Source organism: Dipodomys spectabilis, unplaced genomic scaffold (genome assembly GCF_019054845.1).
Source record: "Dipodomys spectabilis isolate Male_0828 unplaced genomic scaffold, ASM1905484v1 ptg000042l, whole genome shotgun sequence".
In the NCBI taxonomy this organism is placed as follows: Eukaryota; Metazoa; Chordata; class Mammalia; order Rodentia; family Heteromyidae; genus Dipodomys; species Dipodomys spectabilis.
Window position 1 is genome coordinate 6,223,968 of NW_024870719.1, and position 23,980 is coordinate 6,247,947.

The 23,980-nt window shown below is 37.2% G+C and overlaps 1 protein-coding gene across 11 annotated transcripts in view; it reads left to right on the forward strand.

The window, feature by feature from the left end:
* Positions 1 to 23,980, forward strand: part of Mia2 (MIA SH3 domain ER export factor 2) — a 94,130-nt gene that overhangs the window by 64,808 nt on the left and 5,342 nt on the right. For all 11 annotated transcript variants that reach the window (XM_042677796.1, XM_042677798.1, XM_042677800.1 and 8 more), the window contains 8 exons: positions 1,631 to 1,732; positions 3,501 to 3,561; positions 4,309 to 4,344; positions 7,920 to 7,987; positions 9,383 to 9,465; positions 10,981 to 11,109; positions 16,445 to 16,603; positions 20,006 to 20,128. In XM_042677796.1, the coding sequence (XP_042533730.1) occupies positions 1,631 to 1,732; positions 3,501 to 3,561; positions 4,309 to 4,344; positions 7,920 to 7,987; positions 9,383 to 9,465; positions 10,981 to 11,109; positions 16,445 to 16,603; positions 20,006 to 20,128 (761 nt within the window). The remainder of the gene's footprint in view (positions 1 to 1,630; positions 1,733 to 3,500; positions 3,562 to 4,308; positions 4,345 to 7,919; positions 7,988 to 9,382; positions 9,466 to 10,980; positions 11,110 to 16,444; positions 16,604 to 20,005; positions 20,129 to 23,980) is intronic.

Here is a 23,980-nt window from a genome sequence, read left to right on the forward strand (position 1 = left end):
AGAGGGCTTGTGCTCATTTGGCTGGTGTTCTGCCACTTCCACCACATATCCAGGTCTTCTTTTTACTGGTTATTTTGGAGATGAAGTCTCACAAACTCTTCTGCCTAGCTGGCTTCAAACTGCTGTACTCTCAGCTTCCTGAGTAGTTAAGATTACCGGTTTGAGTCACTGCTGACCAGTGGCATTATCAAAGGGAAACTGAAACATTTTCTTACTCATGTCCAGTGAATTATGCTAATAATTGTTCTTCAGAGTAGAACACAGAGAAATTGATGGAATCAGTACAAATACTAGATTTATACTCTTGCCTGCAAGTGAGTGGACATTCAGTTTTTTTCCTAGATGTTGGCAGATGTTTTTCTGTGACTGATATATTGCTACTAGATTCACTACTTGTGAGTACTGTGCCTCAGTCCAGTTACAGTAGGTGCCACATGATCAAAACAACATGTCAATGGTAGTTGTCTAATTGGATCATATCACGTTACTGTTCTGTGCTGCCATGAGATGATGTGTCAACGTGGACCACATACGTAGTGGTAGTCTTCTCAGATTGTGTCATGTTACAGTCATGTGCTACATGATGACCTGTCACCTATGGATCTCATATATAATGATAGTCTCATAAGATTGTATCATCTACTGATGTCATAACCATCTGAGTTAAAGTACACTGTGATGTTCACATGATGATGGAATTGCCTGATTCATTTTTTTTTTTTTGTCGGTTGTGGGGCTTGAACTCTGGGCTTGGGTGCTGTCCCTGAGCTCTTCAGCGCAAGGCTAGCGCTCCACCACTTGAGCTACCACGCCACTTCTGGTTTTCGAGTGGTTTATTGGAGATAAGAGTTTCTGGAACTTTCTTACCCGGCTGGCTTGGCTGGCTTTGAACTGTGATCCTCAGATCTCAGCCCCCTGAGTAGCTAGGATTACAGGCATAAGCCACTGGTGCCTGGCGCCTGATTCATTTTTTTAGGATATCTCTGTAACTAAGCAGTGAATCACTGTTTCGTTTTCATTTTTGTAAAATAGGAATAATAGTAGAACCCTTCTTGTTGAGATGCCATAGTAATTAAGGAACACATGTGAAAGCTTAAGAGTATTTTCTGGTACACAGCAATGGCTTAGTAAATTTTATGTTATTATTAAGAGAACTAAAGTAAGTGGATTAGTGCTGCTATTAAGATTATGTGCTTTGTGATTATTCTATTATAATTATAAGGCTTGAAAGCCTAATCCCTATTTTTAACCACTAATTTAAAAATTACCCAAACACAATTTGCTAGTTCGTAGCTTCTTGTCTAACAAATACAATGCTTCTTTATACAGGAAGATGATAAATGATGTGTATCCTAGTAGTTTTTATGTATACTTACCTTGGATAATCTTATTTTGTGATAAATAAATATAAGAAACCCTTAGTACTGTTATACAAGCAGTCATAAATTGGGCAATTTGGATATTAAATTTGAATATTTATACTAAGACTATTCACACAGGAACTTTTTATTTTCTTGCATGTGATGTTCTTTGTGGAAACTTTTATGGGAAGAATCAATTTTGATAGAACTTAAAAGATATACTTGATTATAAATATTACATATATTTAAAAAATATTCTTTGTTTTAAGGAAATTAACAGTAGAAGAAAATTCTCGGCTAGAGAAAGAGGAGAAACTTTCCAAAGTAGATGAAAAAATAAGCTATGCTGCTGAAGAGTTGGAGAACTATAGGTAAGTTCTTCTGCTTTTGGGGAATGGGAAGAGTATCAAAAAACTTTTTTTTTTGGGGGGCTGGGAAGGTGGCTCAGTAGTAGAGCGCTTGCCTTGCATGCATGAGGCCCTGGGTTCGATTCCTCAACACCACATAAACAAACAGCCGGAAGTGGTGCTGTAGCTAAAGTGGTAGATCACTATCCTTGAGTTGAAGAGCTCAGGGGCAGCACCCAGACCCAGAGTTCAAGGACAAAAAAACAACAACAACTATTCACAAGTATGTTGGAAATGAACTTTACAACTTTGTGGGGAAAGTGGGAGAAAAATGAGAGAGGGAGTGATAATGTTTGACAATAAAATGTACTCAGTTACCTTATATAACTAACCCCTCTGTACATCATTTTTACACAAAAATTAAATTTAAAAAATGAGGGCTCTAAAAAAAACAACAAAAAACAACAGCAACAACAACAAAAAACCCCACCCAAAAACCAACAACCCAAAAACCCAAAAACAAACACAAAAGAAAAAACATTTTTTTCTGGTTGTTAAGGCTTGAACTCAGAGCCTCTTTGTGTTCAAGGCTAGCTCTCTACCACTTGAAACACAGGACCACTTCTCAAAAATAAACTTTATTTCATTTAGATTTCTTGCTATTGTTCACTTATCCAGAAAACATAAAATGAAGGGCTAGACCCAGGCACAGGTGGCTCATGCCTATGATCTCGCTACTGAGGAGGCTGAGATCTGAGGATTACACTTTGGAGCCATCCCAGGCAGGAAAGTCCATATTCTTAAACTCTAGTTAACCAGCAAAAAGCTGGAAGTGGAAATGTGGTTCAAGTAATAGAGTGCCAGCCTTTTAGCTGAAAGGCACAGAGACAGTGACCAGGCCCTGAATTCAAGCCTTCAGTCCTGACACCAAAAAGAAAGGAGAGCTGGGGATGTAGCTTGGTGGTGGAGCTCTTGCCTACCATGTTCAAGGCCCAGAGAGCTACAGCACCATACAAAACAGTGATACTAATTGCACGTTTGAGTGGGTACAGACTTAATTTTATGCTAACATCAAGAAGAGCAAGCCACAATTAGTGTTCTAAATAGGTGTTTATAAGTGTTTATCGTTTTTGGTTCAATGTTTGGCTGGGTCCAAGGAAATAGAAAAGCTGAGGGAAAAAAGAGGCAAGTCACAACAGTATCCTGAAGAGTGGTGATAGGGCATTTTTCTGTAGGAAGACCAAGCTTATGTTACAAACTGGTTTTATCTGAAAGAAGGAATTACCCTGTTAGTTTTATAAAGTTTTAGCAAGTTGCCAAGTGTTACCAAGTGTTTATTAGCATTAACAGATTTATGCAGGAAGTGGGAGTTAAGAATAATAACATTTTACCGCAGAAGTTGTAACATTTTTCATAACTCTACTACTGTTACAGATACTTGAATAAATCTTCCAGGGTCATGTTTCTTGAAAATAAAAACCCATTATGCTATATAAATCTTTGCATGTCCTTTGTTTTAGATAAGCCCAGTTACTAGTACTTTTAAGACTTAATTCAGGTTAAAAGTAGGTCAGGAAAAAATACACAGTATTTTAGAATCTCTCAGAGGTGATTATTTCTTAATTTATAGAGTTCTGGAGTGGTGGCCTCCCACCCCCAATGGAACTCCATACGTAGTCTGAAGTTTAAATTGAAATCTGGGTGGTTTTTGTTTTTGTTTTTTAGTGGAGAGTGTATACTATGATTTATTACATATTAATACTATAGTAGAATAATTACTTGATCCTTATAGAAAGCGAGCCAAAGACCTTGAAGAAGAATTGGAGAGAACCATTCATTCTTATCAAGGACAGGTATGTGTATGTATGTGTATAGGGAACTCTGTGTGTGTGTGTGATTTAAAACAATTCTGATTAGTCTGAATGTTGGTGCAGAGGTATCATTATTTGACCAGTGAAACAGCTATAGCACCTTGCTCGTGGTGCTTCTGTTATTTGGAACATTTCTGGCACCAAAGATTCTGAAATGAAGAAATCTTATTTAGCTAAACATGAGTGGCATATGTCTATAATTCTAGCTACTCAGGAAGTTGAGATCAGAAGGATTGTGGTTAAGGAAAGTTTTAAAGAGACTTGATGTCCAATTAACCAGCAAAATACTGGACTGGAAGTCTGGCTCAATTGTTAAGCGTGCCATGTATGAGCAAGAAAGTCAAATTAGAGCTCAAATTCAAGCCCTAGTACTGGCATTAACAAAACACTTAATTTCAAAGGTTCCTGTTTCTTTGGGAATGGGTTATATCATAGAAATCAGCAGATATCAGCATTGGAAGCTCAAATTAGGCTAGTTATCTGTTCATTGAAAACTCTTGTTCTAGAAGATTACTGCATAATGTAGAAGTTTGCTAGCAAAATTGTATTTCATTATTTCTGTGTAAACATTATGATGGAATGGATTATGTCTACGTGAAAATTTAAATATATTGCTTGCTGACTCTTCACAGTTGATTGGATATTGTTGATGGGTTTTGCACTAAATTTTAGCGGTGCTATGAATTGTTTTTATTTAGGAAAACCATTGTTGGTAACTTTCTTTTTCAGATTATTTCCCATGAGAAAAAAGCACACGATAATTGGGTAAGTTTAAAATTCTTCAAGGCTCTTTTGTAAGAACTACTCATTTAAATTAGGTGAAAATTGTCAGGCATCATTGGCTCATTCCTGTAATCCTAACTACTCATAAGGTTGAGATCTGGAGGATCATGATTCAAAGCCAGCCTGGGCAAAAAAATCAGAGACTCCATCTTCAGCTCAGTAGCAAAAGCTAGGGTATAGTTGAAAAGCTGGAGGTACAGCTCAAGAATAGAGATCCTACCTTGCAAACCCCACATTCAAACCCCAGTACTACCAGAAAACAAAAATTAAATAAGTCACTTTCTATTAAATTACCAGTGGCAAAATTGTGTTAAAAATTCAGATCTTGGGTGCTGGGAAGGTGGCTCAGTGGTAGAGAGCTAGCCTTGCATGCTTGAGGCCCTGGGTTCAATTCCTTAGCACCACATAAGCAAAAAGAAAAAAGCCAGAAGTGGTGCTGTGGCTCAAGTGGTAGAGCGCTAGCCTTGAGCTGAAGAGCTGAGGGACAGTGCCCAGGCCCAGAGTTCAGGCCCCATGGCTGGACCCAAAAAAAAAAAGAAAAATAAAAAAAAATAAAAAAAAGAAGTATGCATCAACACCAATGATGTATTTGTACTTTTTGATATGTAATCGTATGTATATTAAAAAAGAATCCTATTGTAGCTTACTATTGTTAATTTGCTTTTTTATTTAATCCATCAGATATTTTTCTGTGAATGCTAGGTTGTTTGTAAAAACCTTTTTCAGATGATGGACATTTTAGTTTGCTTTTCTTTTCTTTTCTTTTTTTTTTGGGTCCAGTTTTGGGGCCTGAATTCTGGGCCTGGGCACTGTCCCTCAGCTCTTCAGCTCAAGGCTAGCGCTCTACCACTTGAGCCACAGTGCCACTTACGGCTTTTTTCTTTTTGCTTATATGGTGCTGAGGAAACGAACCCAGGGCCTCAGGCATGCAAGGCAAGCGCTCTACCACTGAGCCAACTTCCCAGCCCCTGCTTTTCTTTTTTTATGTATATAGTTTTAGATGTTATTTTTTCCGTTTAGCATTTCTTTGCTTCATCCTGTTTGATTTAATCTTTTATTTCCATCAAACTAATATAGTACTTTGTTTTTACATGTCCTGTGTCAAGTATCCTGTGCCTTTTTTTTTTTCTTTTTTGGCAACAAGGTCTCACTAGGTTACTTAGTGTAGCCTCAAATTCTCTGTTCTCCTGCCCTAGTCTCCTGAGTTCTGGGATTACAGGCAGTACTCAGGAGACACCTTGAGTATCCTGGCTCAAGTGTCCTATTTATTCTTTATTGTAAGCATCCATATTTGTTGTAACTACAATAGTTTTTCCTTAAGTAATTTCGTATAGTAATGCTTTGTACATTAGAAGTGTATAATATTTGAATATGGCGTGGCATTCATTGAAATTGCACTTCAGTCTTTGGCAGTAAGTTTTTCAAAAGTCTGTAATCATGTATTACCAACTCATTTTATACTATATTTTTTGTACTATGTCTTTAATGTTGATAGCTTATTAAGTGAGCTCTTATTTCTTATACTTAAGTATGTTGTGTAGACAACATAATTTTGGTTTTACATTGTTAACAGTGAAATGAATTGGAATTTTTGTAACATTCTTTTGTTTGTTCAGAATTATATGATTGTATGCTAGAAAAGATTTATCTTCATTGATAGTGCCATAGTACATTTAAACTGCTTATGTGATATATTCATTAGCCAGTTAAATGCATAGTATACAGTTTTAAGTGAAGCAAATTTGATGATGGAGCTCTTTTTATTTGTGAAGAGATGTGATTAGATCAAGTTAAGCTTTGTCTGATAAGACTAGTGGTCTAATGTTTCATACGCTACTGCATCTGATCTGCAGAGCCCCCAGAACAACTGGGAATCGTGCAGTGCACTCTGTACTTTTATCCCTTGTTAACAACTATTGGGCAATATTGTATGTTCTTGGTATTTATTATAAATGTAAGCCAGGCATGGCAGTACACACCTGTCATCCCAGCACTCTGGTGACTAAGGCAAGAGGATCATGAGTTCAAGGCCAGCCTGGGCAAGACTTCTCAAAAACAAAGAAACTCCAAACAATAAGTAACATGAAATTCAGGCTGGGAAAGTGGCTCAGTGGTAGAGTACTTGCCTTGCATGCATGAGGCCCTGAGTTCGATTCCTCAGCACCACATAAATAGAAAAAGCCAGAAGTGGTGTTGTGGCTCAAGTGGTAGAGCACTAGCCTTGAGCTAAAGAGCTGAGGGACAGCGCCCAGGCCAAGTTCAAGCCCCATGACCAAAAAAAAAAAGAACATAAAATTCAAAATAAAACTAGTAAAATTAAAAATAAGCTTTATTTCATGTCTATCTATCTTTTCTTGATGTTATTAACTTTTAAAAAATCAAATAGAAATATTAAAAAAATCATAAAACAAACCAGGCATGGTAGAACATACCTGTAATTCCAGTACTCAGGTGGCAAAGACTATTTAAGTTAGCGGTTAGCCCAGGATATATAGTGAGACTCTTGTCAAAAAAACCAAAAAAAGGGGCCGGGAAGGTAGCTCAGCGGTAGAGTGCATGCCTCGCAAGCATGAGGCCCTGGGTTCGATTCCTCAGCACCACATAAACAGAAAAAGCCGGAAGTGGCACTGTGGCTCCAGTGGTAGAGCGCTAGCCTTGAGCTGAAGGGCTGAGGGACAGTGCCCAGGGCCAGAGTTCAGGCCCCATGACCGGCCAAAAAAACAAAACAAAACAAAAAACCAAAAAAAGTACAACCAACAAAGAGCAAAAAAGAACATTTTGAGGAAGATTGTAGTTGAGAAGAGCCTGGACAAAAAAATTAGTTGTACCACATCTGAGCAAATTAGATGTGCATAGTGATGTGTTCATGTGATCCCAGCTATGCAGGGGCATAGATAGATAGGAGGATTGCAGTCCCAGCACTGGCCTTGTTCATAAAGGCGAGCTCCTATCTGAAAAATGAAGTTAAAAAAAGATAAAGGCCTGGGGGTGTAGAGTACCACCCTTGCATGTGTGAGGCTCTGTGTTCAAACCCCCCAGTACCATTCTCTACCCCCAAAATTGATTGAACAAATACAAATGACGTAGAGGCCTGCTACCTGTATACTGTCTAGTACTGAGTAGATGTGTAGTGTGCAGTGAGTTAGCCATTTAAAAAGATGATCCATAGTAGCATGCTCCTATTTTAGACTCTATAATTTTTCAGAACTATAGTGATTTTTCTCCTGAGATGATTAGATTGTTTCATAGCTAATGCAGCTACACATAGTGACCTGGGGCTTGTTGCCATGGCCTGTGTTATTTGAGTGTGTACATTACTGCAGAATGCTACCTGTGATTTTGTACCCATACAATAAACTGTCATTGCAATACTCAAAGTCCAGCCCTTGGCAAGTATCTTCTGCTTATATAAAAAACTGAAGTGCTTTACATCTTGTTACTGAAATTGATACTGATTTAAATGATTGTGATATTTATATACCACCGCTGTGATCTTTATGAAAACCCTATCAAGTTATATGAATTTTTTAAAGTGTGTTTGTGTGTTTTTTTTAAAGTTGGCAGCTCGGACTGCTGAAAGAAACCTCAATGACTTAAGAAAAGAAAATGCTTACAACAGACAAAAGTAAGTATCTTAGTAGGAGCTTAAAAATTTTATTGTTATTGTATTAACTAGGTATACTTTTATAAAAGTAAATAAAAAACCTTGTAATGAATCCAGCCTATCTGTTAGCTTTACCTGGTGTGACCTGCTACCTTTTTTTTTTTTTTTTTTTTTTTTTTTGGTTGTTTAAAATGCTCACCTTAGAAAGATCACTGAAGTGGCACTTAAAGAAAATAGGTCACAGGTTCTTCTGTGAAACGTGTACTTTGTAATTTTTTTTTAAAGTTAAACCAGTGTAGGTGGGGGGAAAGGAGGAAAGAGAAAGGATAAATGCCTTAGACAGTCATGCTCAGGTCGTCACCACCTTCCTATGGCTAGTAGATAAGCACACATGTGTCTTACCCCTTCATCTTGTTTTTTGTTATATTGCGTGGTCTTGTACTTAGATAAGATGAAAAGGAAAATGAAAGTTGCAATAGGAGGGAAGAGTTAATGGTTGTTACAGATTCCTGAGAGTGTTCTAGTCTCTTGTTGAACTATTAATGTTGTTGAGAACTAGTTTTAGTCTTCTGGCTTGTCTTTTCCACTCTCAGAAATTAAGATAAATGGTTGTTTTATTTCAACTCTGATGATCACAAAACACAAATAAGATTCCTTTACCCTGTCATATTTTAAAGGTAAAAAGTTTAAGAATGAAACAAAAAGACAAGTCAGTGGGATTTTCAGTTTCACATTAAGTTTGGAATCAGATGCATCCCATTGTAATGGAAAGTGCTGGGTTTTAATCTTGACATTTCCCAACAAGTCCCATCCTCATGTTCCTTCATTATAAAATAACAGAATTATACTGGCTGACCTTGGAGGGTTCCTCCACTTCAAAAATGTGGATTAAAAAAACAAAGTACTCATTGAAATAAAATATCTTGATTTTTTTTTTTTTTTTTTTTGGTCCGGTCGTGGGCCTGAACTCTGGGCCTGGGCGCTGGCCCTTGGCTCTTCAGCTCAAGGCTAGCTCTCTACTGCTTGAGCCACAGTGCCACTTCCGGCTTTTTTCTTTTTTCTTATGTTGCTGAGGAGTCGAACCCAGGGCCTCATGCATGCAAGGCAAGCGCTCTACCACTGAGCCACCTTCCCAGCCCCTTGATTTTTTTTTTTGGTAAAGAATTGAAGAAGGAACAAAACAATTCTGAACCTCAATAAGATGTTCCTATCTTTAGATAGTCAGAAACTGGTTACCTCAACATAAGTAGTGGGAGATAATAGGAAAGTGTTTTCATCAGAACAGTTGTGGAGGATCTATTTCTATTAGGTAGATAAATTAAGGGTAAAAGAGGGGCTTATTTTGTAGTGAAATTTTTCTTAAAATGTGGATACTTCTGGATGAATAACTTAGAGATTTTTGTCTTTTATTCGCAGATTAACTGAAACAGAGTTTAAATTTGAACTTTTAGAGAAAGATCCTTATGCACTTGATGTTCCAAATACAGCATTTGGCAGAGGTAGTCTTTTATTTTTTTATAACCCCTTCTGTAAAATCCATATTACATGTATATGTATATATTGCAGTATAGTTTAATTAGTGCTCATTAGCACTATTATTTATAAATCTTAGATTTCAGAGCCAGGATTCTATTTTAAACTGTCTCACAAACTACAGATTTCTGGATTTTGTTTCCCTAGCAATAATGAAAATTGTTAGTATTTCTTTCTTAGTGGAATTTTGTAAGATAATGTATATGTAGTACTGTTAGTTCCTTGAAAAGTCAAATGCTTAGCATTCAGAAAGGTACTCAGTTACTATTTTTTTTTTTTAAGAATGAACAAGGAGTATTTCCATGGAATAGCATTATGACTTTTTATACATCCACTGTAATATTTACATGGGTTATAAAAATAAGAATTAAACTAGCTTAAAATTATTTAAAAGTATGTAAAAGGTAGAGAAAACTTAATCTGAGTTTTGGTTGCTTTAATTGCTCTGTGGGAGGACCAGGGACTTGATACATTTAATATTTTTGTCCATTCCTTATTGAGAGTATCTTTAGTGATTTTATGCTATTCCAAATAGTTCAAAGTTTTTAAAACTTTGGTTGAATTGAAATTAAGCTTCTGTGGTTGTGAAAATAAATCATATAGATTGAATTTTAATAACTTCTGGAAAGTTATAAAAGTCATGTATGAGAGACAACCTTCATTAAAATTAAAGTTATTCTACATGAAAAAAGATAATAATGATTTTCAAGTAATGACACAGCTTGAGTAAGGACCTATACCAGTATAACTGTCTAAGGCCAGTACAAGAATCCCAAGGAGGGCAAATAATGCTTTATTTCCTTATTTTTTTGGTAACTGAACTGAGTATTATAACATTTCATGAGGCCTAGCATGTTTAGGAAATTATTGTTTTTAGTGTCAATGAAATTTGCTTGAATGATTAAGTTTGTAAAATGCTAAGTGTCTGGAATATTGAGTACAGAGAAAGTGATTTATTGGATGAAACAGAAAACATAAATTGATTTGTATCCTGTAAAAATTCAGAAAGTAATTTGTGATGCTTCAAAATGTTTTTTTCATTTTTCTGCATAAAAAAGTCTGAGCCCAAATGGCCCAAATGGCCTATCTGCTGTGATTTAAGTTGAGCACTTCCAAGTTCAATGCTTCACCAGCTGAAATGTCTGGAAGCATATTGCTTCCAAGAAACCTCACGTCTTCAAAGTCCTCCCATAATTTCAAAATATCACCAGTGTCCTTTGTTTAACCTGTAGGATTATTTATGGGTATTACTTGCCAAGAAGTAATTTTATTGACTAAAACCAGGTAGACAAAATTAAAACCATATTTAAGTCAATCCTGTGGATCCTGTATTAGCAAATCCAAAGGAACTGAAATCAGAAGTTAGTAAATTTTAACTTACATTGGCAACAGGATGCCCTGCAATGGTTTAAGTGGAATTCTCACTTTATCATAGAGCTGACTGCAACTATGAATTTAAATATGCTGTTTTGATATTCCAGAGCATTCCCCATATGCTCCTTCACCATTGGGCCGACCTTCGTCTGAAACGAGAGCTTTTCTCTCTCCTCCAACTTTGTTGGAGGGTCCACTCAGACTCTCACCTTTGCTTCCAGGGGGAGGAGGAAGAGGTATATTGTTTAAATATTTTTATTACTCTACATTTCTTCCTTCTTTTATATTCATTTCAATCCATCTTTTATATTCATCCCTTTAAAATGATCCATAAAATAATCATTTGGAAAATACAGGCATTCCTTGCACTTATGTTGACTTAGTTTATCTGCTCTCCCTCTCCCCCCAGGATCTCTACAACATATAGGCTTTCTTAGAAACAGTATAGTATGGGTTTGAGTATTCCAGCTTTGACTATCTGAAATCCAGAAATTTTGTGGTATAGTCTCAAATGTTTTTGGATTTTTAGAGCATTTCAGATTTCACAGTTTTGGATTTGTGATGTGGACTCACCAAATCTCTATATTTGTTCCAAATCCAAAGGAAAAAAGGATGAAACAAAACAATTCCCCCAAACTTCAAAATCTGAACGACTTCTGGTCCCAAGTATTTCTGATATTTGGTTTGTACTAGATTACATTTTTATTAGCATATATTATTACAAGGAGGGATTTCATTGTGATATTGCCATGCATATATGCAATATATTCTAGTTGATTACCCCCTTCTCTCTTAACTCTCCCTCCTGATTTCAACAGATTTCATTGTTCTATTTTCATACTTGCTGACAATCTATTTTGACTGTATATATATCCTCTTTTACCCTTGTTAGCCCAACTCTTCTTGATAGTACCCTCCCTCCAAACGTATTTTTCTTTTCTCTTTCCGTGGATTACGTTTTGTTCTCTCCTCCCCTCCCTTCTTCCTCCCCTCCCCTCCGCTCTCCCTGCCTGCCTGCCTAACTGCCTGCCTGCCTGCCTGCCTGCCTACCTTCCTTCCTTCCTTCCTTCCTTCCTTCCTTCCTTCCTTCCTTCCTTCCCCTCCCCCCTCTTCTTCCCCTTTCCTTCCCTTCCTCCCTCTTTTCCCTCCACTCCCTCCCCTCTCTTTATTCTCAGTATCTTTTTATTGGAAAAGAAGGAAGTGTGATATTGCCATTTACCCTTTGCCTATTTCCTAAAGTGTTTCATTTGATTAAAAAAAAATTTTTTTGTCCTAGTTTGCTTCATGGGGAACTGTTCTCTCCTATCATCCCAGTCATCTGCAAATGGGGTGCATGCACAGTCCAGGTTCTCCTGGGAGAACCTTTGTACTCTGCATTGACACTTAGGAAGAAGAGTCGAAGTATTATTGACTTACAGTAAGAAATCATATTATGCCAGGCACTGATAGCTCATGCCTATAATCCTAGCAACTAAGGAGGCTGAGATCTGATCACAGTTCAAAGCCAGCTTGGGCAGGAAAGCATGAGACTCTTATCTCCAATAAACCACTCAGAAAACTAGAAGTGAGACTGTTATCTCCAATAAACCATTCAGAAGATGGAAAGTGGTGCTGAGGCTCAAGTGATAAACTGCTAGCCTTGAAAGCTGAAGAGCTGAGGGACAGCACCCAGGCCCAAAGTTCAAGCCACACGGCCAACAACAACAACAAAAATTACACACTAACATAACAATATGTGTGAAACTAAGTACACGAAATAGTACTTACTATTCATTTTTTAAAAAAATTAGCATCAAGTAATTGTGCAAGAGTTTCATATCAAAATATTCATTTATGTATACAGACAGAGCATATCTCTTGTCATTTTCTCTTCTCTCCTTCTTCCCAGATCAATCTCAGCAAGATTCATTGTTTCAATTACATGCATATAAAGTGTTTGGCCATATTCACTCTCCCTTAAAAATCTTTATCTTTAGTGATAATGGAGTTCAAACTCAGGACTTCACATTTGCAAGGAAGGCAATCTTCTACTGAGTCACACCTCCAACTCTGTTAGTTCTGGTGTTTCTGATGTTATCTATTCAGGTTTATACCACTTCACTTAAAAAAAGAATGCTTATTAGGACTAAATTAATTCACATACCACAACAGTCTAAAAAATAATGCCCTGTAAATAGGATATAATTGATTAAGCTATAAGCATGAATTACTGGAATTTTTATTACAGAAGTCAAGGATTGCTTGTAGTCAAATGAATATTTGAAATAAGAGTAAAATGTACCTTTTATTTCTCCCCTCCTATTTAAATTCCTTTTCCTATTTTATTGCTTTCAAGATAGAATGCAAAAGCATTTTACTATTTGTTTAAAAAACTACAGAAGCTTGGTAAGTCATTAGTGGGTTTTAGAAGTTGCTTTGGACTGAAAGTTTCTCTGCTCCACTAAATAAAGATGAAGTGTTGTCCTTTCTTTTTATTATGCTTTTAAGATTTAGGCTAGGATAGGATATATGTTTTGAATAAGCATTAAGTGTGGGTAACTTTTAGTCTCTATGAAAATACTTGAAAGGTTACTATTTTCAAGTTTGTAATTTTCACTTGTCATTTGGTGTGGTGAAACTTTGGAATTTTGGTAGTTAGTCCTCAGGAGAAAGTTTTTGAATGTATCCTTTAAAGCTTCCTGCTTCCCTCCAGGTTAACTTAGCATAACTGACTCTTGAGTGGTCTCTGCTTTTCTGAGCTTTCTAGTGAACTAAATAGAAGGATGAACAAACTAGAAGGAAAGATCTGGAGAACTTGATAAAATCTATAATCATAAGGAAAAATGGCATTTCATCTTCTCACATAAATCAGTTTCTGGGAGGAGGGGAAGGAGGAGTTGGGGAGGAGGGAAGGAAAGGGATGGTAGGGGAAAAATAAACGAAGGTGTAACAATGAAAAGAAAAAAGGAAACTTTTTTTTTTTAACAACAACAACAAAAAAGTCAGTTTCTGCCAGGAGTGGTGATATATAGCTATAATCTCAGTACTTGGGAGGCTAAGGCAGAATGAGCATGAGCTCCAGAACAACCTGAGCTACATAGAAGAACCTTCTCAAAATCCCCCTCCCTGCCAAAAAAAATTCAATTAATCTAACCCTACAAAAGAAGGGGGATGGGAAAAATTAAAAGATCACTATATGATATAAAATGATTGTGCTAATTTTTACAAGCTATAAGAAAAATTGAAACTGGCAAGGAATGTGGCTGAGTGGTAGAGTGCTTGCCTAGCATGCCTGAAGCCCTGGGTTCCATTCCTTGGTACCACATTAACACAAAAAAAATAAATAAAATTATTAAACTGGCTCAGCTCAGGAGGCAGAAAGGCACAGTGGGTTTGAAAAAAAAAAGAAAAGTTGGAACTAATTTTAGTCTCTCTTCTTGAAGGCACTGAAATGGAAGAAGCATTTTAGATTTAGCTCTGCACCAAAAAGTTTTTGGGGGCTATTATTCGAAAAGAATAAGATTTTATTTTTTGAAAATATAATTTCAGGTCATATAAACATATTTAGATAATATGGTATTTGTATTATCTAAATATAATTGTGTATTATGTTTTATAGAATAAGCAAATTAACATAAATCATTTATAATTGCATGTTGTTATAATACATTATATTAATACATTATGTATTATAAATGAACATTTGATTATATATTATTTATGTTATATTAATATAATTTTCTGTAGAATATACACGTTATGTCATATGAAATACATTATACATATAATAAATATGTATAAAACAACATACATTGAATGTAATAATGTATGTGGCAGTGCATATTCTATATAAAATATAATTTAAATGCCTTCCTTATTAAATAATAGAAATATTATGTACAATTATGTATAATTGTCTTTTACAGTTACTAGAGCATTTAGAAACCTAATTACCCTCTGAATGAGAGCTGAATAGGCTATGGGTTTTTTTTTATGGGATGTTTAACATTTCTTACATTTCTCTTTTCCATTTTAATTGAATATAGGAGCTTAATAAAGGTCCTGTGGTCATATGAAGAAAAAATTAAAACAATTTCCTCTTTATAAGTGTCAGTATGTCAGATTTTCTTAACAAATGGCTGTTCATGTTCTTTAAAATATTTATTTTAGTAGTTTTTGAAACTTATGGACCTGTCTTCAGAGCTCATGAAATTTCCTTTAGACTGTGAATTTGACACTTTTAAATTATTTAAAAAAGCCATTTGGAGCCAAATATATCTTATGAGTATAGTTTTTGTTTTTGTTATTTTGTCAGTCATGAGGCTTGAACTTAGGGACTGAGTGTTGTCCTTGAGCTTTATCACTCCAAGCTAGTGCTCTACCACTTTGAGCCACAGCACTACTTCCAGTTTTCTGGGAGTTAATTGGAGGTAAGAATCTCACAGACTTTCCAGCCCCAGCTGTCTTTGAACTGCAATCCTCAGATCTCAGCCTCCTCAGTAGCTTGGATTACAGGTGTGAGCCACCAGCACCTGGCTGAGTATAAAGATTTAATAAACTTGTTTAAAATAACTTTTGGGTAGAAGTAGTGAGTCATATTTCAACATTGATTGCAAATTTTGGTGTGAATTAAGTTAATCCAAGTATGGCACACTTTCAAAAGAGTTGTCTTAAGGGGCTGGGAAGGTGGCTCAGTGGTAGAGTGCTTGCCTTGCATGCCTGAAGCCCTGGGTTCAATTCCTCAGCACCACATAAGCAAAAAGAAAAAAGCTGGAAGTGGCACTGGGGGTGAAGTGGTAGAGTGCTAGCTTTGAGCTGAAGAGCTGAGGGATAGCTCCCAGTCCCAGAGTTCAGGCCCCATGACCGGACTCCCCCCAAAAAAAAACAACAAAAAAAAAGAATTGTCATAAAAACTGCTTTTTTTAACAAAAATATTCAAATAGGTCTATAATCCCCTAAGATAACCGAAAGTATTCTTTTTTCATTATTGTCATACTTAAGCAACAAAATCCCATTTTGTAATCATCTTACTAAATCTTGTATAGAGATCTTACTTCACAATTTATTTTTCAGATAACATTTAAGTGTTGATGATGGTGACATTGTTTTTTATATTTTATTTTATTTTTTTTTAAACCTTTTCTTTTTTCTTTTTCTTTTTTTTTTTTTTGGTCAGTCGTGGGGCTTGAACTCTGGGCCTGGGCGCTGTCCCTCAGCTCTTCAGCTCAAGGCGAGTGCTCTACCACTTGAGCTACGGCGCCACTTCCTGTTTTTTATATTTTAAAATGAATCTTGTAGGCAATTTTTTTTTTTTTTTTTTTGTCAGTCGTGGGGCCTGAACTCTGGCCTGGGCGCTGTCCCTCAGCTTTTCAGCTCAAGGCTAGTGCTCTACCACTGAGCCACCTTCCCAGCAGTATTTTTATCTACATACAAAATTATTCTTCCTTGGAAATGACTGCTAGGATAAAACTGAGAAAACTTAGTTAGAATCTGTTTTCACTCTCCAAAGAATATCTTAATTTTCTTTGATGATAGGTCATTTGTAACACTTTTTAAGATAAGCTGATTTATTTGGCTTTTTTCTTTAATTAGGCTCAAGGGGCCCAGAGAATCCTCTGGACCATTCAATTAGCAATGAAAGGGGAGAATCAGGATATGATAGGTTGATGGATCCCCACAGAGCACCTTCTGACACTGGGTCCCTGTCACCTCCCTGGGAACAAGACCGCAGGATGATGTTCCCACCATCAGGTATGTAGAAACAGTCATTATTATTGATATTTGGAAGGCAGCGAGGATGTGTTTCATGTACTAAGAAGAATATATGTGTTTTCCCTATCAAGAAAGTGGAGCTTCCAAGTGCTTCATTTTTCTTGACATGTCTAGGTCATCAGCTGAGGAAAATGAGGATGAGGAAGAGATTTGAAGAGAGAGAAAATGGAGACAGTAGCCATCTGGGAGAACAGAGAAGGAAGTTATTAGTGTAGTACTGTATGATTACATAGTGTATCAGAAGCAAATATCAGTGCCATGTAGTGCGTTATTGAGCATCAGTCAGAACAGTAAACTTAATTATCATTAGTTAGTTTTGGGTGCTTATTTTGTACCAGACACAATGGTAAGTGCTTTTTATTAGTCATTCTGTTTCTCTCAATTTACAGATGAGTAAACAATGACACAGAGGGGTTAGTTGGGCAGCCTGCTGAAAGTTTCAAGTGAGATTATGTAGCACAATCTTCTATATGATTTTTGAGAATTTGCGTATTAATATTTGCTTCAGATATGTATAAGTGAAAATATAAAAAGAAATATATTATAAATTGTTAATAGCCTAAGAAGTATACATGTGTAAGACATAAAAAGAAATGACTTGAAGTCTATTTCATTTTTTTTCTTGGGCACATTCCTAAAGACAACTGCTCATGAATTTAGTATATGTGAACTTCCGTCCATGTATGATTTTTTTAAAAAAAACTTGGTATTAATCAGCTTTACTCATCTGCATTATGTTCTCGAATTCTATGATAGTATGTGTAAATTTTATTACTTTCATATGGCATAATATTTCAATATATAAACAAACTCCACAATATTCATATGCGTATTTTATTTTTCTGAATTTCAAGAGGTTGTAGAAAGGGGTTAAATTTAACATGTTCATATGTATAATTTCTCTTGAGGAAAATTTAGTGAATCCAGTGTTTTGTTCATTGATGACAGAACTTCACTTAACACTTTATATGTTCATTCTGTACATTTGTCTAGGAAACAATTGCTGAGTAAGAGGGTATCTATCTTTTCATCTTTTTTTTGCTTGTTTTTTATTTTATTTTATTTTATTTTTTGTGAACATACTGTACAGAGGAGTTACAATTACATGGGCGTACATTTCTTATCAAGCATTGCAGCCTCCTCCTTTGTTTACCCTTCACATCCCTTCCCAGCCTCCCCCCTCCCCCCCACCCAATCATATCCCCCTCCCCCCCTATCTTTTTATCTTTAATAGGTCTTACCCCTTTGTCCTCAGGAGAACAAAACTGTGAGAAAATGTAGATGTTTTTCCAGGATAATTCTTAATTTGGGAAGCTGCAGAAAGCCCTGCATTTATTCCCATTCCTCATTTCTTTGCTTTCTCTCATTGTTTTCCTTCTGTTACCTTTCTTTTGAATCATCTCTCATGAAAGCTAGGGGTGGGGGGGGGCGGGAATAACAGCAGTGCTTATCTTTCACTCATGGTGTGCCTTCTGTGGGGTTTTATCTTATAATGTATGTACATATACACTGTGTGTGTGTGTGTGTGTGCGCGTGCGTGCGTGCATGTGCACATGCATGCGCAGTATCTCTTTATTTGTCTATCTTTTCTTTCAGGGTAAAGTTTACTGCCTCTTTAACATTTCTGGTTCCTCCAATCAGAATTAGATAGGCCATCTCTTATATTATTCATATTCTCCTTTATAAAAACATCAAGCATTTTATATTTTGTTCATTTTGGTTAACATTAGGCCACAAGGGCAGACTATACTGGTACCAACATCATATTGCTAGTACCTGCCACATAACAAGTCCTGAATTTAAGGAATGGATCATGGCAACATGGGCATATGAGTTATAAAATGGTAAATTTGTAACAGTTTCTGTTGTAAATGTATGAGGTTGCTGATGCTGTAGAGATGTGTTTTTGAAGCAAAATATTAATACAGTGACTTGAGACTTGACTAAGAAAGAATTAGAAGTTCTCAGGTTTTCCATTTCATATCTTGTTCAGTTTTGCCATTTAATGAATCCCTTGTTTGAAAGAAGAAAGGAAGAACTTGGTTTTGATCTCAGTGATTAGTACCAGCTTTTGCTTTTACCACACCAATACTTTTACCTATTAAGACAACTCTTTGCTTAAATTCTGAGTGGTGGTATAAATGAGCCTTCAGGACTATCTGCATCTTTCTTTGCTCAGTCATATCTTCTCACCCTTGGGAACTCACTAAGTATAATTCTCTCCATTGGCCCTTGTTGATGCTAGCAGGTTTCTTTGGCTTTGTCAGGGCAAGATGTCTCCATAGAGTTTGGTGTGGTTGAGTCAGGGGAGGATTGATATTATGTGGCATTATGAACCACAGCCTTTGAGAATCTTGGAAAGCAATTTAGAGCTGTATGTTCATATGTATAACAGGATAGGAGAGAACTGCACAATTTACCTTCTTTGACTCTCTTCTCTCCCTGATTTCAACATTGGACATAGGTTTACCTAGCCTAGCGAACTCTGCCATTGCCTCTTAAGAATGACATTAACTCTCTCTCTATATATATTTTTTTAATTAATTAATTTTTTTTGGTCCGGTCGTGGGGCCTGAACTCTGGGCCTGGGCACTGTCCCTCAACTCTTCAGCTCAAGGCTAGCGCTCTACCACTTGAGCCACAGCACCACTTCCAGCTTTTTTCTTTTTGCTTATGTGGTGCTGAGGAATCGAACCCAGGGCCTCAGGCATGCAAGGCAAGCACTCTACCACTGAGCCAACTTCCCAGCCCCTATATTTTTAATTTTTAAAGAACATTTTTGTTATTGTAAGTGACTCCTGGAACCTAGGAGTGTGTCTGTAGATGCACTGAGGCAGTGTCTGTATCCAGATTTGTCTGTAACTCAGCAGTCAGAACCTTGTGTTAATCTACTCAGTCAGATCTTTCTATTTAGCTTGGATGGATGCTAAGTTCCAAAATTTTGAATAAGGGAGAACCATGGAAGAGGTGACATTGATCAAGATGCAGTGTACTGATAAATTGTTATGTTGAAACCCCTTTGTACAACTACTTAAAGATAATAATAAAATTAAAAAATTAAAAAAAGACCTTCTCCCCAAAATTTGAACTTGGTGAAAATCTGACCATTGAAGACTTGTTACACTCTTTGTGTTTTGGTGATGAATGTTACCTGTTCTGTAAAGTTCCCTCCTTAGTCTTTTTGATATTTTGCTATATCTAATTTGAACTGTTATTAATTAAAAGCTAAATGAATTTGTCTATTTTTTAATTTTTGTTATTTCACGGTATTGAGGTTTGAACTCAGGGCCTTGCACATGCTTGAAAGTTGCTGACAGTCCTGTTTTTTGTCTAAATTTAAGTTTATATCAATGAAGACAATTTTAAAAACTTGTTTTCTAGGTCAACCATATCCTGACGCAGCTCTTCCCCTACAGAGGCCAGACAGATTTTATTCTAATTCTGGTAGATTATCTGGACCAGCAGAACTTAGAAGTTTTAATATGCCTTCTTTGGATAAAGTGGGTAAGCAATGCTGTGTACGTTTAAATAATGTGGCTTTTGAAAGGACTAGAAGCTAAATACAAGATAAACCCAGTACTGTCTCTGCTAGCTCTTCAGATCAAAATCTCTTCCCTAAAGTATCCTGGTTTCATGTTCCTTACTATATTGTATGCAGTCATAACATCTAAATAGCTCTTGGCAGAGGATTGAACACAGTGGTAATAGGTTTACTATGATTACACACTTTGTTCTGGCTAACTTAATTTTTTTTTCAGTTCACTTACATACATCCTGTGTAGCCACAGTGAGATTAGGATGTGTGCAAAGCCACCAGATAATTTGGATTTACCTTCTATTGATGGCTTAATCAGTTACCTTCTTTAAACATTTCCTACTTTGATTTAACAACATTTACAGAGCAATCTACTGTTTCTCATGCATCCTTTTACTTCAACTACCTCATGGCTACCCACTGACATTGGGAAACATACATGTTTGTTACGGTTGTTCTCAGTATCATAACTGCTTTGGAGAGACCTATGAGTAGTAGCAGGAAGGGGCTGGGCTAATGAGGAGGATGAAATACATTGTTTGCAGCTATGAAATTGAACAGTGAAACCTGCTGAAATTGTTTTGGGAAGGGGAAAAGAGGGCAGGGAAGGTGATAGAGTGGAAGAAACTGATTGGAATATATTGTAAATATGTAGAGAGAGATAGCAATTAAATCCCCCCTCCCATATAACTAATGTAAGTATGTAACATATCAGAAAAAAAGAATTTTTTTTTTTTTTTGGGTCCAGTCATGGGGCCTGAACTCTGGGCCTGGGTGCTGTCCCTCAGCTCTTCAGCTCAAGGCTAGCACTCTACCACTTGAGCCACAGCGCCACTTCTGGCTTTTTTTTTTCTGCTTACGTGGTGCTGGGGAATCAAACCCAGGGCCTCATGAATGCAAGGCAAGCGCTCTACCACTGAGCCACCTTCCCAGCCCCGAAAAAAGAATTTTTAAACATAGAAAATTAAAATAAATTTATTGAGAAGAAATTTCTTCAGGAAAGGATGGAGATATGTGCACATGCGCATGCCCGTGCACACACACACATACACAAATACAAATACAGGGCAGGCATTATCCAGTTAAAGTGTTTATTATTTTAGAAAATCAATAGGTTTAGAGTAAGCAGGAAAGTCAGACTTACAACTGAGATTTCTGTTATTAGTTAATTATATTTAGGATTTTGAAATCCTCCTATCCAATATAGTTCAATAGAATGATTAAACGTATATTATTAAACATTTACTTCTAAGTTAATGCCATTAAATTTTTAATACATATTTCCAACCCCCTCTAATTGAATACTGTCTAATTTAGGAAATAATTTTTTTTAGTCTCTTTGCAAGCTTAATCAAAATAGACATTATTAGCCAGGCACTAGTGGCACACAGCTGCATTCCTAGCTATTTAGGAGGCTGAGGTCCAGAGGACTGTAGTTCAGAGAAACCCAAGCACTAGGGTCTACCAAAGTCTATTTCCAATTAAGCAGCAAAATGCTAGACTGGAGATGCAGCTAAAGTAGGTAGGGTATTAGCCATGAACAAGTAAGCTGAACCAAAGGGAAGCCCTGACACAAGCAAAACAAAAGCAAAGAAAGACCTTGTTAGTCCTTATTTTGCATAAAAGTAGTTTCTTCTTTATCTATGATGTTTTTACTTTCCATGGATTTCCACAGCCGGCTCTCAACTATGGTCTGAAAATGTTCAATGGAAAATTCCAGAAACAATATCCTAAGTTTTCAGTTGTGCACCTCTTTGAATAGTGTGATGACATCTCACCTTGCTGTACTCTGCCTGGAATGCGGATCATGCCTTTGTCTAGTGTGTCCATTCCGTGTCATAGCGCTTGCGTGTTCATCAGTTAGTTTTATTTCCCAGAGTTCCATCAGTTATTTTTACTTCATCAGTTACTTATTTCCCAGAGTGCAAGAGGAGTGATGGGAAGGGGCCACTAGTATGAGGCCTGTGTGGACCCATTAGCCCCAGGGCCGGTGGCAGTGCCACAGAGCTGAGGGGAAAAATTATAGGGAAAAAATAAAAAGCAAGGTTCGTTGCCGACCTGGTCGTAGGCATCCACTGGGGGTCTTGAACATATTTTGATGCATAAGAACTGCTGTTCTTCCCACAGTCCCTCAGCCTTTGATTTCTGTGATAAGACCTTACTCTTCCTACTGTCGAGGGACTGCTTCTCACTTTCTGGTACAGTTCATTCCCCCTGACCAGCCTTAATAGTGGATGGATCTTCAGCTGGGTGCCAGAGGCTCACGTCTGTAATCCTAGTTACTCAAGAGGCTGAGATCTGAGGATCCTGGTTTGAAGTCAACCCAGGCAGGAAACTTTGTGAGACTCTTTTTTTTTTTTTTTTTGGGTCCAGTTGTGGGGCCTGAACTCTCAGCTCTTCAGCTCAAGGCTAGCGCTCTACCACTTGAGCCACAGCGCCACTTCCGGCTTTTTTCTTTTTGCTTATGTGGTGCTGAGGAATCGAACCCAGGGCCTCAGGCATGCAAGGCAAGCGCTCTACTACTGAGCCACCTTCCCAGCCCCACTTTGTGAGACTCTTATTTCCATTTAACCACCAAAAGCCAGAAGTGGCTCAAGTAGAGTGTAGCCTTGAGCACAAAAACTCAGGCACAGCATCCAGGCCCAGAGTTCAGGCCCCAGGACTGGAAGAAAAATTTCAGTGGATCTTCAGTGTGCCACCCTTCTCATTCTCTCCTCGGGGGATCCCATCCTCTCCTATAGCTTTAATTACACCTATGCTACTAGTGACTTCCATATCTGTAATTCAAATCCAGCTCTTGCCCTGTCCTCTTGGATATTCATAGAGTTGTTATTATTAGTAGTAGTATTAATATTAATATTTTTGCCAGTCCTGGTGCTTGAACTCTGGGTGTAAAAACTGTCCCTGAGCTTTTTCACTCAAAGCTAGTACGCTACCACTTTGAGCCACAACTCTACTTCTGGTTTTCTGGTGGTTATTTGGAGATAAAAAATCTCATGGACTTTCTTGCCCAGGATGGCTTTGAACCATGATCCTCAGATCTCAGCCTCTACTGGTGTGAGCCCAGCACCCAACTCAGAGTTTTTTTAAATTATGTGATTTTTTTTTTTAAATTTTATTTTATTTTATTTGAGAACATACTGTACAGAGGGGTTACAATTACATGGGCAGGATAATGCATACATTTCTTACCAAGCATTGCAGCCTCCTCCTTTGTTTACCCTTCACCTCCCTTCCCACCCTCCCCCCTCCCCCCCACCCAATCAAACTCCCCCTCTCCCCCCCACTCCGACATTGTAAAGCTGGTTTTGACATGAATTAATTATGTGATTTTTATCACTAATCATTGACTAATTAAAGGTCAGTGAGAAGAGGTTGTTCATGTTTATTAATTTTTCTGTGGAACAAATAGTTATTACTTAGGCCAAGAGAAAACTTTTTCACTTCTCCTTTTTCCCTTCCCTCCCCTCACCTTCCCTCCCCTCCCCCTTCTCCCCACCCCTCCCTTCACCTTCCCTCTCCTCTCCTTTCCTTTCTTCCTTTCGCCAGTCTTGGGGTTTGAATTCAGGGCCTGGGCACTGTCCCTGAATTCTTTTTCCTTTAGGCTAGCAGTCTACCACTTGAATCACAGCAACACTTCTGGCTTTTTCTGTTTATGTGGTACTGAGGAATTGAATCCAGGGCTTCATGCATGCTAGGCAAACACTCTACCACTAAGCCACATTCACAGCCAAGTTGCTACTTTTGATAAAGTATAATTTATAGTCTTTTTTTAAATTTTGAGACTGGGTCTCAAGCTTGTGGGCTCAAATGATCTTCCC